Genomic DNA, 17,825 nt, shown 5'->3' on the forward strand with positions numbered 1-17,825 from the left:
GAATTTTTAAGTAAAATGTAATGGAAGGATCAACAAAATAAAAATAACTTTTCTAAAGTTTATTTGCAAATGGTTCTTCGCTTACACGACAACAGAATATTAAAATCAGAAAAAAATATAGAAAAAAAGTAACTATCAAACATCCCAAATTATTATTCATGTCCCCTAATAATCTATGTTAAAGTATATCATAGTTTTAATGGCATACTTATACATATGCTACATATTGCATTCAAATTCACAAAAAAAATAAAGAAAAAAAAGACGAAAAATCACATATAGCGGAACAGAATAAAAGTGAAAGCAGAAAAATCAATTAGTTTAGCGAATACTACTGAAAAATGAAGTAGGTATATTGTGATTAATATTACGGAGAAAGTTATTAGGACAGAGAAACCTTGAGAGAAATTCCTGTAAAAAGAAAAACAGAATCTCTGTAGATGCTTTGGAGCCTTCCTTGGACACTATTGTACTCCCCATGGTAGCATAAAAATAAATAAAAATCATCTCCTCAAAAACTTCTATAGATATCCTTTGTAGAGGATATTAGTGTCCAGAAAAATTCCAAAATATCTCCATATTGAATCCAAGAAATAGAAAAGAAAAAAAAAGAGAATTAAGGTGTACATATTAATGTGCCTTGTACAAAGTAAAGAAGATGACAGAAGTAATGGTAAATGAGTGTGCAGATTAGGAGCACATTGTATGAGTTTATATGATGGAAAGACAAGAAAAAAATATTTTATAACGATTATGAAACATATTTTTCTATGTTCAAATTGAAAATGAAAAAAAAAGAAACTGAAAAAAATTGATAAATGAAAATCGACAAAATATTATTATATACTCTGATGAAATAAATACATAGAAAAGTGATATGGGATTTTGATTTTCCTTTTTCCTGCGTTTAGTTTTAGTATGGATGATGTTTAATCAATTTCAGGTGCAAAAAAATAAAAAAACGGTAAGTAAAATAAATATCTATTAATATATTAAAATAAACGCAAAAGACGTTTATCGAAGACCGAAGACCGGAAGTTGATATCTTTTACCGTTTAAGTTCCAAGATTGTGACAAGTTGAAAAAAAGTCGATTATAGGGTAAGTGTGCCAAATTTCAGCATAGTTGCAAATAAGTACCGAAGTCCTAAGTTTGAAATGCAATATTTTTAATACATATTGAATTTTTTTGTTACTTCCTTTTCGGGAGAGTTAATATGGAAGCCTAAAAACTAGTTTATCATCTTTGTTTTCTTTAAATCAGTTCCTAAAATATTGAAAAATTAATAAAAATATAGACATTGCTTTGGGTAGTATTCCGACCACTTTGAGTGTAATATCGACCACCTTGTTTGTGAGCACCTTTTGTGAAGCAACGGATTGAAAATTTCAAAACGTCTTATGGAACGAGTTTAAAAATAATTGAATTTAATACGTTTACATAACCCACAAGCCCTGAGATCTTCCATGTAATTTCCTCTGAAGACCTGAAGACTTTACCTTGGCATCCCAAATTTACGCGCAGATTCCCGTAGCAGTTTTCCCTTCCTGAATTCTTCCAAGGCCTATTCCACATCATCTTTTTCATAGAGGTGATGCTTTTTTTCTATGGGCATTGTAAAATTCATAAATTAAAAATAAATTTACAAATTCAGACATCTCTTACCTTGAGCATTATTTTCTCTCGCTTCATATTAAGTTATGTATGTTTTGCATGATAAACTCTAATTTTGGTTTTCCAATATTATTGTAAATGTTTCAATTTGCTCTGCGTGAACATTCTGTAAACATACGCATCCTATGGATGTTTGGCATATACAACCTACGAAGGAGCTTTTCCACCGCTTTGCTCTGGAGGTTGGCTATCAACGCTAAGACGGCGGTGGACGCTTTAAAACACAACTTACTCACGCTTTAAGTTTTTTTTTTGTTTTTGTAATCAAGCAAAACAATTTTCATGGATAATAGCTCAAGTGCAATAAATAAATAAATAAATAAATAATATGAATAAGAAATTTAGAAATGCAAAAGATATTGACGGAATAGGCAACATTGTCTCACGGGAGAGACGCTCACAAAGTGTCTACGTTTTTACGTGAAATACAGGATCCAGCTGGGAAAATTTACTCGAAATTTAAAAGAATGATTAACTTTTAACTTAAACAGAAAGAATCTTTAATGAAAACTCATCAATTTTCTTGAAAAACGTCGAAGCAAAACCCTCTGCACTTCACCACAAATCACAAGACTGCTAGAAACACAATCGATCTGTCACATTTTTTTGTAAGACTCTTTCCACACTGAGTTTCTACAATACAATTTAAATTCAAATTATACCTAAAATTAAACGATTTTTGTGTTAATACATCCTAAAGTGAATAAATATTTAAAAGCAAAATAAATTCATTCACTATTCTAAGATTTAATCCATAATTGTAATTCATTTAATTGCTTGGCCGAAATTCCACTCAAAGTGGCCGAAATATAAAGCTGGTCAAAATTAGGCACACTTACCCTATAGCTGCTCTCTCTTTGAGTTGGTGCAGTAATAATACAACGAATTTCAAAAAATGCGAAAAACAACTAAACATTTTCCCCCCCTAACAGCCATGAGTTACCCCTGTTGAGAGATTTTCAATGTGAAATGCTTATAAAGATGTTTTTTTTTTCTCTGAAATTATTTTTTAAGTGTTAAATGTTTTAAGTTAGTAACCAAGCTTAAATGGTAAAACATCAAATTTTTTCAAGTTACCTATAATTTTTGAGAGCAAGTTCCAAAGATCTTTTGGGTCTTTTACTTATGGAAAACTTTGAGATAAAATAAATTTACTAAGAAATTTTTAATTTTTGGCACTGAATATTTAACTCCAAACTTAAATCTTTATTAATCTTAAAATTGAGGTACATATTTCTAAAAAAAAAATTGGGATTGTTTTGTATTTCTTAAAATCGGTGATTGCAAAAACAAAATTGCACGATTTTAATTATTTAATTTTTTATTCAATATTTAATTAACAGGTGATTTGGGCGATTTTTTTCAAATGCTAAATTTTGGCGTAAATTTCTCCAAGGGACTTTCAATCTAAATGTTTCATCACTAATTTTTCCGTATGACTCCCAACTACCCCGTTTCCTACTCCAGACCAACCCTTTGCACATTAAGTTTTAATTCCAGATTCGTATAATTTGGCTCAACGGTATGCACATAACGTAAAGAAAATTCTCAGAAATGTGGATTAGAGAGAGAAACGTTTGGTGTATATAAATCTAATTACATGAAAGAGGAAAAGCTGTGAATAATTTGTTCGAATTCACATCGATCAGGGGAGGAAACGAAGGAAGAACGAGAAGGAATTCCACCAATGAACTCTCGTTGTGGGTGTCCTGACCCGAAGAGGAGAGGTAATTATCCTTTTGATGCATGAACAACCATGCAACGACCGATCTGGTGATTCAATTTACCAAATTCCTAGTTATTGAATTAATCTTACGAAAATCGTTTTTGTGGTCTCCATCACGTTGAATTCATTGGTAACTTGTGTCAATGTTGTTCACAAACTGCGGTGATAGTGAAAATAATCCACTGGGTTGGAATTGAGTTAAGGTTTTTATTGCTTAAACTATTTTTTAATTAAAAAGGTGAGGAACTCTGAAATTTTTATACTTTCTATTAAGAGAAAAGTAAATGGGAGCATTATATCACTCGGAATGATTTAACGGTCTTCATACTTCATACCTAAAGGTTTAATCTTTTTGTTGAGTTCTAATTTCTTGGCAAAAGATTTAAAAAAAAAACTTTCACTATATTATAGTTTATTAAAAGGTTACGTACGCCTTTATATTTTAAAAGATTTGCTTGTATTTTTTGAAACTCCTAAAAATACACTTTTCATTTTTCAAAAATTTCAGGTTCAAGTTCTCCGAAAATCATCCAGTTTCAACAGTTGATTTTTTAAAACTTTCAAATGAAATTTCAGAAAATATATTTGAAATGTTGTAATTAATATTAGATGAGTTCATATATTCTGTCAGTAGAAGAGGTAAAAAGTTTGGAGTGGTATATCTCAGCTCCTGATGAACATAATTGGATGAGTGAACTATTGTTGGAAAGCTTGGTTCATTAGCTTTTAGAATCTGGTATACTTAATCTGCTATGGGTAAATCATGGTCATCCAGAACCATTTATGTCGAAGAAGACACTTTTTGCAGCGTCATTTTTGACCATCTAATGCTGGGACCAGGAGTGACCCACAATTCTCGCACATGGACTGTTTGTTGGAGGAACTCAAAGGGTACAATTTGTGGAAGAAACTTTTTTTTGCACATCTTACTTTTTTTTATTCATCGACTTTTGCAAGGATTTTGAAGTGTTAAACGCAAGGAAAAAATTACAGAAATCCTAAAAAAGTGGTTTCTGGAGGGGAAGGATAGACGTGGGGATGAAATAGATGTGATATTTGGATTCCTTGGATCAACTTATGGGGGAGTACTTAGAACATTCCAAGTCGATATCTTCATTAGTTTGTCCAGAAAATGAGATAGAAGGATTTCTGTCATTTTTTTCTATGCGTGTAAAATGTTAAAATTCTTGCAAAAGTCGATGAATAAAAAAAAGTAAGATGTGCAAAAACAAAGTTTCTTCCACAAATTGTACCTTTTGAGTTCCTCCAACAAACAGTCCATGTGCGAGAATTGTGGGTCACTCCTGGTCCCAGCAGTAGATGGTCAAAAATGACGCTGCAAAAAGTGTCTTCTTCGACATAAATGGTTCTGGATGACCATGATTTACCCATAGCAGATTAAGTATACCAGATTCTGAAAGCTAATGAACCAAGCTTTCCAACAATAGTTCACTATCCAATTATGTTCATCAGGAGTTGAGATATACCACTCCAAACTTTTTACCTCTTCTACTGACAGAATATATGAACTCATCCAATATATACAAGTGCTCGAATCACATTTTTTATGTAAAAAAAATAAGAAATAAAATGTTCTTTTAGTCTTGTTGACTCACATAACCCCTAAAGTAAAATTATTCTACCACATGTTTAAAAAATCCGGCGATTGTTAGAAATTTGACGACTTTTGAGAAATTGAGATATGCTTCTATTTTAAAGAAAGGTTTATACTAAAATTAGAAATATTTTCTTGGAAATCGTATAAGTTTTAAAAAAAAATTATCTTTAGAACTTCTGGAGATGCGAAGCCTAAAAACTCGGATTACAGAAACTGAGATTGTAAAAAATCTCAGATAATTGTTGTCGAGTGGAGTTTACTCAAAATTAGGTGGCAAAGCATCCCATCTATGCGGAATGCTCGAATTCACTAGATAGAGCTATCCGTAAATTATCTTTTTGGTTGTTTATTCAGTGAATACCGGTTTATTAACGATTAAATTTATTCACAAATCGGGAAAAAATCTGAACTAGAAAATTGACTAAGAAATATGTATTTTAGTGTATTATTGTAAAATAGTAAAATGCATACGCGCTAACAAGAATGAATATTTGAGAAAACTAATCAATTACGATTAATTGACCGATTCATTAACGATGTTACTGATATAGCCGGATACAAAATGTCAAGACATTTCCAAAAAATCTAAATTCAAACAAATCAGTTGAAAAATTTCTGAAGTGATTGACCTTGGATTTTCATATTTTTAATAATTCAAAATAGAGAATTTTTCCAGTCATAGGTATGTTTGAATGAAATGTTCGCCTGGGGTACCTCCAAAACATATCCAAAAATCATTGAAAAAGCTTTGGGCTAATTTTGAGAAAAATCGCTAGAAACATGGTTTAGGAAAAGAAGAACGTGCGAGATAATGTCCACTTATGGAGGAGTTTTTGAATACCGGCTTACAGTTTGACTTCTAGCTTGGAAACAAACTTAAGTTCAAGTATAAAATAATTTCGGAAATAATGGTCCAATTATCGGTAGGGGAGACTGAGTTACTCGAGCGCTCCAGAAATTTCTAATTAGCGCAGTTTTATAGGAAATTTACCGCTCTACAACTTTGTGAAAGTAATATTCCTCTCTTTTGTAAGGAAATACGTTTATCCAGCCGATTTCTAAAAGGTAATTTTGTGACCATTCTCAAATATGCTGGGGCAAATAGTACCAGACATTGGGTATTATCATATTTTGATTCGCTTCATTACGGGCTTCCGTAAATTTGAAAAAAATCCTAAAGGACATATTTTCATAGAAAATTCGTTCATCTACTCCTTTGTAAAACACCGTTTTCTCTGCGAAAAAATCGAGAAAACGAGAAAAGCGCTTTTCAAGCTATTTTAGAAAAAAAACAACTACGTTTCTTTTCGCCGTGAGACCTCAGAAATTGCTTCGCTTTTTGTTACTTTTTGCTCTACACCTTTTGTTACTTTTTACCCCAAGTGGTCATTTTTAATAAAAGGATTTCTGGAGAAAAGAACTTTTGTGAAATTCTAAAATAGATAGCGGATTCGTATTAAAAAAAAAATCCGAACCATTTAGAAAATATTCACCAGTGCATCAATTTTGGAAAAAAAGTAGGTAATAATTGTTCTCTTCTGCAAGGAAAATATTTCAAAAATAGGGCTAAAAATTTCGATATTTTTCATTTTCTAAATTCCTTGTTCGAATTCTAAGGAACTTATGACATTGAAGAAGGTCTATGAAGGCTATAGAAATCAATCTATAGAAAAAATTTTGAGTTGCTATCTTTTTTATCTTGGAAGATATTGAATTTTGAAGTTTCCGATTTGTGACTTTTTACCCCAGTCTCCCCTACTTCTGTTTCATTACCAATGAAGAACGGTGTAGTCGGATGCGAAATTTCAATACCTTTACAAAACATAGGGGAAAGTCGTCTGCCTTCAAACGAAAAATGGAGTTTCAAATTTAAGATTTTTTTCTGAAGAATCCACAAAATGGATTTTATTTTCTACTACACCAAAAAATTCTCTTGTTCATTCGACGTATATGATTACCTCATTTAGCACTCGCAAGTCCTCAGTTTTTCCTTCTGAGGAAATTAAAAAAGTGATGTCGATTTGTATGAAGGCAGCTGGCATAGTCTGCCTTCAAACGCGAGGCAGCTGCCTTTAAATGTTTTTTTTTCACTGAGAATATTGAATCAATAAAACTAAATGGGCTATAAAGGATTAGATTGAAGCCTAAAGCACTCACTACAATCATCACTGCAGTCAAAAGACATTAAACAATAACTTTTCTTCACATTTTCTGAAGCACTGTTTTGCACATGAAAATTTGGAAGAAAAAGCCATTGAAGTTGACAATTGTCAACTTGAAACATCCCGGCCGGAGCAAGATAGCAGGTTATAAGTATTTGTATGACGTTCGTCGGAGAAAAGTAGGAGTTCGATTTCACATGTTTTGATGTATGGAAAGATAGGATTTAAAGGCACATGACATTAGCATTTAAAGGCTGCTGCAGGGTGATATTTGCAAATTTTTGCCACCCACAAAAATTGTGTCATCTGAACCAAAATGTATTAACAGAAATATTAAGCCTGATTAACCTTCTATGTGTCACAATGGAAGATTTATTTGTAAAATGATTTTTACTATGAAAAATCACATGATTTGTGGAACATCAAAATTACAGTGTAGAGCTCATTTTCATTTTTTTTTTGATCTACAATCTAGGAAATAGGAGCTATGATCTCCATTTTTTGATGATTTGTGAGGATGATGGATAGCTACCTAATAGTTAATAGAATATAATTTATGCTTTTGAGAACAACGAAAAAATCGCAACATTTGAAGGCTGCTGCATTTAAAGGCAGACGACTTTCCCCTACTTACTTTTGGTGGCTGCAACGTTCCCTTAAGGGACCGGACGGTCCACTACTTCCTTCCAATATTCTCTGGGGCGTCCTCTCATTCTTGTTCATTCAGGCCCACTGTTTAGTAGCTTTTTGAACGAAATGTTCATCTGGACTACCTCTAAAACATATCCGAAAATCATTGAGAAGACTTGGGCCGAGAAAAACCGAAAAGGCATGGTTTTGGAGGATATAATGGAGTGAGGGGAAAAAGGAAAAAACTCTGGAGATAATGTTGTTTATAGGGGGTCATCGAAGACCGGAATTTGATATCTTATACTGCTTAAGCTCCAGAACAGCGACAAGTTGGATAAAAACGGGTTACATAACAGCTCTCTCTTTGAGTTCGAGAAATAAAATTCAGTACAGTAGTTTTGACAAATATAAGATAATAAATAAATAACAGCATTACAAAAAATCTCGAAAAAACGTTTTTCCTCAAGGGCTTTTTGAATAGACTAAACGGATAAACATAGAAAATCGACTGTTTAGCAATCCCTATTAAAAAAAAATATGCAAAACTAACCCAAACCAGTTCTTTGATGGTACATTCAGTGACATATAACAATTTATTGACTTTCTATTATTCTTTTTTAATTTCATTCTACAGTGAATTGAAATTTATTAATATTTTTTGCAATATTTTTAATCCATACGCAAAATGGACTGAGAAGACGATTAAAAGCAGTAAAAAATCCCATTACAATCGAAAATTATTGCATAATTCCACTGGATTAATGTGATTCAGTGGATATAGCACATGGAAAAAAGTGCTTCTTTTATAACTCCGTGGCAGAACAATTAATTTAATTTTGGTATCAAAGGCAAAAGTGATGATAATTAAATTTTGTTTGCCTATTTTGTCGGATGTTTACGCCTATATCGCCATTTATACCGGAGTAATTATAATAGGATTTGAGTTTTCAACCGAATAATAGCCACCCAGGGTTGAAAATACCAACCCCATTGGCAAACGCCACACACACTCACTTCACCCATTATTATAAAATATAATTCCCAGGAAGTTCTCTCTTATCTGCAAACGATGACGATGGCAATGAGAAACTTTGCAAAATTGTTATAATCCCCCGATTTCTCTTGACTTTTCCTCAAACCATCTTTCCCCATGGCTAATTTGCCATGATTTCAAAATGAGGATGAGCGGGTGGAAAAAACGGCCCTAAAAGAAATAGCTCGCCTGTAAATCCTTTTATAGTGAAAAATACTGTCCTTTTTTAGCTATGCCTCTCCCTACCCCATATACTAACTATATACTGGGAAATTGCTATTCGCTGTTTCCATAAAAAGAAAATCCTATCTCCCGCAGAGACACCAAAAGTGCCATATCAGTACAATGTAAAAATTAAACATTATGTAAACACTTAATTATTTCATTTTGTTGAATCATAATCAAAAATTCAAATGTAATTATTGCGAGTACGATATGGAATACATTATTGTGTATATTGTGCATAATTTCTCCTCTAATGAAATCATCCAACATTTTACCTACAGACTTTCTGATGTGAACCATCGAGCACGATGATTCTTATCTGATTCCTGAAAATGAGTCAACTTTTTGCGATACTTCATCAACTCAAGTACCTGTGCTTAGAACATGTTTAGGATGGCATATTAAATTACTTTATAAAGTTGGTAGGTCAAAAGTTTTTGTGAACATGTTAGCAATATCTGTGAGATAGTCATTTGCATATATTGCCATCAAATTCATTAATAAACAATTGAGCAGATTCATGTTCCTCTGGAATATCTGTAACACAATAAAAACTTTAATTATCTGCTTCAATCTATTAAATACCACATAACTGACAATTGTATACTATTATTATCAACTCATTTGCATTGTGTGGTAAAAAGATAGTATTGTTTTCATTAATAGCTTTGATTTTTTTAATCGCAACTACTGTAATGCAATAATTTAGTCTACCAACTTAGATGGAACTCGGAATGTCGGAAACTTGGTGTCTGACGTGTACCAAGTTTCCGACATCGGATATGAGGTTTTTCAAAGTCCCTTGCTCTATTGGAATTCTTCCAAGGCTGTTGTTTTTGCAGCAGCCCCTTTAGTAGAGGCTAATTTTTTTTATTGCTAAAAAATTGATAAAATTAAAACTTTGTGGAATTCTGATAACAAGCAAGACAATAAAAACATAACCCTGACGAATTTTATTTGATCTTCAGATCCTCCAGTATTAGAAGACCCGAATCTAGGGCCGAAAGATCTAAAGGATAGGGGAAGTGCTCATAATTTTGGACAGTCTGCATATAAGCATCGATATCCCAAGTTTGAAGTGCGATATTTTCAATACTAATCGATTTTTTTTTGATACTCGCTTTTCAGAAGGGTTGTTTAGAAACTTAGCAAGCTATTTATCGTCTTATTTTTATTAAAATTAGTTTTAATAAGTTTAAAAATGAATTGATATGTAGAGGTGACTTTGGCTCTTATTTTGGACAACTTGTTTATTAATTTGGCCAACTTGACTGTAAATTTGGACAGCTAATCCGCCTCAATAGGATGCCCATTCTTCTTTATTTCATGAACCAATCTTACCAAGTCCTCTTCCTGTTCATGTAAGGGAAACGTAGAATGTCACAGAAGCCCGGAAACTTTCCATATCATTAATTAAAGTGAGTTGACTTCGATACTCCAAGTACGTGCGGATTCGCTCATTCCCTGGCCTTTCCGGGAACCTTTCAAGGCATTTCTCGCTACATCTCTTTCGTAGAGATGATGCTCCTTTGTTTCTCCAGGCATTTGTCCAACCTAGTCATCACAAAAGCTAAAACTTCACGAAATTTCGTGAGAAAAACACCTGTCCAAAATAAGAGCCATCACCTCACTGGTAAATGTCTTAAAACATTTCCCATTTTTCACACGAAAAATCTAATTCACAAGGCAAATCTCACTTCAGATCAAATGTACAAATCACCAGTAACGAGAATCAACACAATATTCAATGAGTATTCAATAATATCACTCAAAAAAACCGAAGAAACATTGTTAGTACTTCACCACAGCTAAATAAGAACTGAAGTAAACACGAAGTTCTGTCATATTTCTCGTAAGCAATTGCTCACACTGAATTTTCAACAAAGCAATTTCAACTCAAATCATATTCAAATTTTAACGTATTTAGTGTTAAAATCTTCCAAAAAGAACAAATATTTAGATAGAATTCATTATTCATCAAATATTGGAATAAAAATCCATCATTTTAATCAATTTATTTTTAGTGTCCAATGTTATCCTCAAAGTGTCCAAAATAAGAAACTGGACAAAATTATGAGCATTTCCCCTATCCAAATTCTTTTAATTTGAGAAAAAACTGTTTCTAAGAACCACCGGCCTAAAAAAAATTAAACAATATTATTTTAAAACAATAAAGAAAAATTATTATTTGTATTTACCACAGCGGTATCGGGAATCTTCGTTTTTTCCATTTTGTTTTTTACACTTTTGTTTTTTTTTTCAGTTTGTCTTTGGAATCTTTGTCTTCGGTAATTTTTGTTTCTTTGGAAACTAGGTCTTTGGAAATCTTGTCTTTCATACATTTTGCACAATTATCTTCGTCTGTGACACATTTTGCACAATGTTGTCGGGCTTCTGCCCTGAAAGATTCCTCTGGGAGGCCAAGGCTTATCGCGGCCAATTGCCCGGCAGCGACCCAGCTCTGTGCCCCCATCCGAACACTTCCAGGCCATGTTACCGACTGACTGACAGTGTCGCCTGTCAGCCAATCCCCCACACGGCGGGCAACAGAACTATACCGCCAGTAAAAGGCCTTGCTTGGAGCGAGAGGCGGGAAATATGAATTTCCCGCGAACAGGGAAGGGAATCCACCAGCCGGGCTCTATTTCGCTATCAGGTGGAAAATCTCGCCTACAATTCGGCCATCCGACGACTCACCGTCCTCGGTGTAGTCAGTGCCAAAAGGGAATGGTAGTACTATTGCCTAAGCACTATTGCCAATCCATTTACCCTTAAGGTGACTGCCACTGGCCTTAATAACTCCATTTTTCCTTGAAACAACTTAGCAGCCTGTACTGCCGTTTCTTCCAAATTCGCGTAATCCACTCCAACAACTTTTGCATAGACACTGGAATGAATTCCATGCATAAGCAAATCTCCTTTTCTTATGCGACTAACAGACCAGTACTATGTCAAGAGCTTCTCCAACACTATTCACTACAACCTTCCGCGTCCCTCTTTCCGTTATGCTTTTCCCAAATCTCACAGAACTGTGCTCCTGTCCGAATTACCAATTATCAGACCAACAGAACTGTAGTTAGGAACTCCTCCATGTCCCCTTACCCTTAAATGCATCACGGAATTCAACAAAACTGGATACAGAACATGCGGATATAAACGCTTTTTATCCGTAACCGCTCACACGGAATCCCTAGATCTGTCCACTTGTCCGGAATACCCACCGGACCGACAGATCTGGCCGGGGAACTTCTATGGCATGAGCCATTGCGACCATCCGCGCCCCGTACATTTCTGGCTGCTTCTCAAGACTCTAACAGATCTGTACACCTGTCCGGAATTCCCACCAGACCGACAGAACTGTCCGGGGAACTTCTATGGCATGAGCCATTGCGACCATCCGCGCCCCTCTGTCCGTAACTGCTTACCCAGACTTCACCAGAACTGCGCACCTGTCCGGAATGCCCACTGGACCGACAGAACTGTTTCGTCCGTAACTGTTTACCCGGATCTCAACAGAACTGTGCACCTGTCCGGGACATCTACCAGACCGACAGAATTGCGTTTGACAATACCCCGCCGCCTACTCGTAACCCCTTCAACTTGTTGGATTTTTCTCTCAGTATTTCCAGATTCCAAGTCGTCTGTTATCCTTCCATCATTCACTTCCGTAGAGAAGCTTGAATTCCACCATACTGACTCTAAATCCAATCCTCTTACTCTTCTTAAGAACCTGTCAATTATTAGAAAATCAGTGTTAGATTCAGAAAAATACCACCTGAGATATACTCATGGACATATCTCTTTTAATAAAGCTGATAATGCCCTTAACTCAACACTGAAATATCATATCTCTCAACATGTTGCTTGGTTACCGCAGTCTCAAGAATTATCAGCATTTTCCAAGAAAAATATTCACCACCTTCCTCTAGTATTAAAACCGGAAATGTATTGCTTTGATATATCCTGGTTCCATACAGTAATGCAGTCCAACATTTCCATATTAGTCACGGAAAATTGCCTGAATTTCCAATAGATTAGCTCAACATACTTGCTCTTGTGGTTAAATCCTGTTAAATTTCTAGATGTAAAAAAAAGGAAATACAAAATTTTGAACTACAAACTTTAATTCAATCAATTCATCATAAACTCTCAATATTTAATTCATGTTCTCGTTCGAAAAGGATTAACACTTTTCAAAAAAATCAACCTTATTCCATGCTCAGCCTACCAAGAGCAGGAATAACAAAGAATATCACTACGTCTTTTCTTCATAACTCGAACCATGTCTTAATCACCCATGTTGATACAAGAAAACCTTGCTCTACGTAGACATCTCTACTACCTTTGTCAATTCAATCTTCAGCATCTTTAAATTGGCGAACTCATAAAATTTATTTTCTCGAGCTTCCCTCATCGCTCCCAGTCGGTAATTAGAGGTTATCCTTTTGGCACTTTCGGGCAATATGCCCCTTCTCCCTGCACCGGAAACACACTATGTCGTTGTTGTAACCTCTAGACTTCACAGAAGAATGGCCATCATTTCGAGGTTCCTCAATAATTTCTGCTTTCTGTTTGTTCTGTTCATCTGGCGCAATCTTCTTCTTCTTTTCTTGAGGCTCTCCTGTTCCTTCCCTTTCTTGCTGCACTTCTTTTCCCGACCCTTCCCTTCTTTCAGAGTGTGACAAGAAGTGCTTCCGAGCGTTCTCCAGTTTCACCACAGATTCCGCTTCTTTGAGCTTCACCAAAAGCTTTGCGACGGAGTCGCATTCCCCTATAGAAATGTGAGACTTGATCGCTGGATCCGTCAGACCACTCACTATCATCTTATTGACGGCTGAAGTTGGCATTTTTATCGAATCTCCAAGTAGCTGCATGTAATACACGTAGTCTTCCATGGATTCACTGTCCTTCTTTTGCCTTGACATCATTTTCTGTTGCGTCACTGTCCAATCAGTCGTATCTGGGAAAGCCTCCAAAATACGCTGTTTAAAGACTTCCCAATCCGTCAATTCTGCCCTCTTAGACTCATACCAATCCAAAGCAGCACCTCTGAGCCTCACGTATGCATAGTGAAGGGTCTGATTTGGCCTCCATCCGTGCATGGATGCCAAATCCTCCAAGGTTTTAACCCATCTCTCTGCTGTCATGTAGACAGATTCTCCAGGGCGAAACTTGGGCACCATATCTTTCAGTTCTGATGAAGTCGGCTTCCACATAGTTTCCTGCCTATGCTCTCTTCTTTGACCAATTTCATACCGTAGTTGTTCATTTTCTCGGCGTAAACGAGCCAGTTCTTCGCGCATTGACTCTCCATGACTCCTACGAAGCCTTCCCCTTTCCCGTGGCATTCTGCAAAATTCTCCTATATTATCGTAAACAACTATACCAAAAGAGGTTCTCAACACAATTTCTTACGTGCTCCAATCCTTTTATAATAGTACTTATCACTCTTCTTACAATTTAAAACAAAAGAAATTGTCAAATAACCAAACTGTTTCACGATTTCACGGAATTTTCCAGAATTGTCAAATAATTTCGACAATTTCCTTGACTCAAACCATCGAACTATTAACACGTGACGCCATCTACCTTCTAACACACTCAAGGTGTTATACATGCTGTCAGTCTCCGCGAGGCTTTCTGACATTTCCCCTACTTTTCCCCTAAATCTCTAAAATGATTTCTTTTCAGCCAGAAAGTCATCGCGCCTCAAAATGAGCCCCTGCTACAGCCAGAAGCTCCTCTAAGTTCATTCCAATATCTCAAACTAAAGCCATTTATTCATTTAATAGAAATATAAAGCAAAAATTATTATACTCATCTTTCTGCTCCCACGCCATCCACTCCGCTGTCATCTCGGCCGGAAACCCACAAAATTTTCACAAATACACCTGTGGGAGGATGTCTATCCCACTTCTGACTTGTTGTCGGGCTTCTGCCCTGAAAGATTCCTCTGGGAGGCCAAGGCTTATCGCGGCCAATTGCCCGGCAGCGACCCAGCTCTGTGCCCCCATCCGAACACTTCCAGGCCATGTTACCGACTGACTGACAGTGTCGCCTGTCAGCCAATCCCCCACACGGCGGGCAACAGAACTATACCGCCAGTAAAAGGCCTTGCTTGGAGCGAGAGGCGGGAAATATGAATTTCCCGCGAACAGGGAAGGGAATCCACCAGCCGGGCTCTATTTCGCTATCAGGTGGAAAATCTCGCCTACAACAAGTATATTTTATAACTTTCCAAAAATTTCCCTCTTCTCAGAAAATTTCCCTTTGTCCCAAAGGATGAAACTAAAAACCTCCCAAAAACACAGAAAATTTCCCCTTGTCCCGACAGGCGATACTGATAACTTCCCAAAACACAGAAAATTTCCCTTTGTCCCAAAGGACGAAACTAAAAGCATTCCCAAGTCACAGAAAATTGCCCCTTGCCCTGAAGTACGAAACTAAAAATTTCCCAAAACACAGAAAATTTCCCTTTGCCCTAAAGTACGAAACTAAAAATTAAAAAAAAAACCAATGTGATTTCATTATTTTATTTAATAAAATATACTTGTTTAAAATATATGAAAGACAAGATTTCCAAAGACAAAGTTTCCAAAATACAAAAATTATCGAAGACAAAGATTCCAAAGACAAACCGGGAAAAACAAAAGTGTAAAAAAGAAAATGTATAAAACGAAGATTCCGCAAACCTACCATACAGCATAACTCTCGATATTTAAGAATGCTTTGAAGTTATTGGCTTTCCATTATAATTCAAAAATGAATAGAAATCCATAAAACCATTTTCTAAATAAACCTAAAAACATATGAGTCAATGGTTTTTTTTATGCAAAAAAGATATTTTTTTAATATTCTGATGCATTATGATTTCCTAAATCTCCAGATTTATTAAATTATTAATTAAATTTACAGATAAACCTAGATCAGCTCATTGTAGGTAAGATTCTTGAGATTTCTTCTTCTTGTAGGATTTGGATAAATTGGCAGGAAGATGATATATATTTGAGGAATATAGTCCAAAACCTCCTCTATACCTTTGCCCCAAAAGCTTATTTTATCAGTTGATCGGTAGCCGGGATAATGCAATTTATTTGTTTTGGAATACGATAGACTCTCAAATTCGGGCATTTGGGATCGAAATGTCACCCGTATGAGAGAGAAATTCGCGCTTCAAACTATTTGAAATGCACCGACTTTTTGTTCATCTGCATCCTCATATTAAGTTTACATATTCATATTTATAGTAAATTTCATGAAAACTCCTTAATAGTGCAAAATAACATCATAACTAAGAAAAACAATGTCAACAAACTTTTTCAAATTTAACTTCTGCCCGAATTAAAAAGTAGCCCGATCTTAAAAGAGCATAGGGGAAAGTGACCATGCTTGATACTGTAAAATGATGTCCAAGGTTTGTGATTTTTTTCTGATTAACACACAAACCGAAGCGATTCTTGCACTATGACAAAAAAATGTCACACTTATTAGGTTCATAATCCAACCTCAAATAGTTCTTGGAAATCCTTAGATTTTCTTCAAGAAGAAAATGGAAATTCAGTAGCGATTTTTATACAAGTTGGGTTCGGGGCCTTCCTATATAATAATTGATTCGACAATTCAGAGGCCCATTTTCGCTGCAAAAAATTCACCGAATACAAAAAATTGCACATCAATATTTAGACGGAACTCTAATCTATCTGCTTAAATCGTTTATATGACTGGTTATTAGTTTTAAAATCACTTTTATGTAATTTTTCTAAGCCATGTTTTTATGACATTAGGGCGCTAGCGAAAACCATTTTTTCACTTTGAGTCCATGAAAATGTCATTCTGCAACCTTAAAATTCAGGCAACAGGGTTGAAGATTATGTCAATTGTCGATAAAATTGGCGGATTGCAATATGTGGAATTATGAAATATTCACATCTAATGATATAATTGCCACATTAAAATTATCATTCATGGACCCTTCTTAGAATATAGGATGGACACAAGTAGAATTTATGAATTTGTTACCACCCACAAAAACAGTGTCCACCAATTAAAAATATTTTTACATAAATATTAGTACTGATGAACCCTCTATGTGCCTATGATAGTAGTTTTCCTGAACAGCGATATTAATTAAGAAATACTTATGAAATATCATGTATCGAAATTACAGTTTTGGGCCTATTTTTGATTTTTGCTTCCTGAAACTAGGAAAAAAGAGCTAGGATCCTTATTTTTTTAGGAAATGTGAGGCTTAGCATCAGCTATTGAAATATATTGCGATAAGTCATAACTATTGATTAACATAGGAAAAAAATAGTTATTATCAAGCTTGGATCGTATCAAGCATGGTCACTTTCCCCTACGTTTTTTGACCACAATGCCCCTAGTGTCCATATGACCAACTTCAACTGGATCAACGACTGATTGAATTTTGTAAAAACTTTTTTTCAGACCATATTTTAAATAGGATGGTAGAGTAAGAGTGGTCATATCAGTATACCTACGCAACGTTATTATGAGTAAAAATCATTTTTTTACACTAAAACGACAAAATTGGACAGATGGCATAATCTCAGCAGAAGATGGAATGTTGTTGCGCTTTTAAAAGCATTTGTCGATGAATAAAAATATCTATAAGATTGGGTATGAACGAAATAAATATGAATATCCTCTGAACTTCATAGCCTAGACTACAATGTCCAAAAATTTGATCAAAATGTACAATTGCGTTTTTGAGATAAATAAATTTGAAGTTTTTAC

General features: G+C 35.0%; 1 protein-coding gene across 1 annotated transcript in view; it reads left to right on the plus strand.

Moving 5' to 3' along the window:
• Positions 1–3,116: 3,116 nt before the first annotated feature.
• LOC129807132 (insulin-like growth factor II) overlaps positions 3,117–17,825 on the plus strand; it is a 41,003-nt gene continuing 26,294 nt past the window's right edge. Inside the window, exon 1 of the mRNA XM_055856178.1 lies at positions 3,117–3,401. Coding sequence (XP_055712153.1) covers positions 3,362–3,401 — 40 coding nt within the window. The 5' untranslated portion in view covers positions 3,117–3,361. The remainder of the gene's footprint in view (positions 3,402–17,825) is intronic.

This window comes from Phlebotomus papatasi, chromosome 3 (genome assembly GCF_024763615.1).
Source record: "Phlebotomus papatasi isolate M1 chromosome 3, Ppap_2.1, whole genome shotgun sequence".
Taxonomy (NCBI): domain Eukaryota; kingdom Metazoa; phylum Arthropoda; class Insecta; order Diptera; family Psychodidae; genus Phlebotomus; species Phlebotomus papatasi.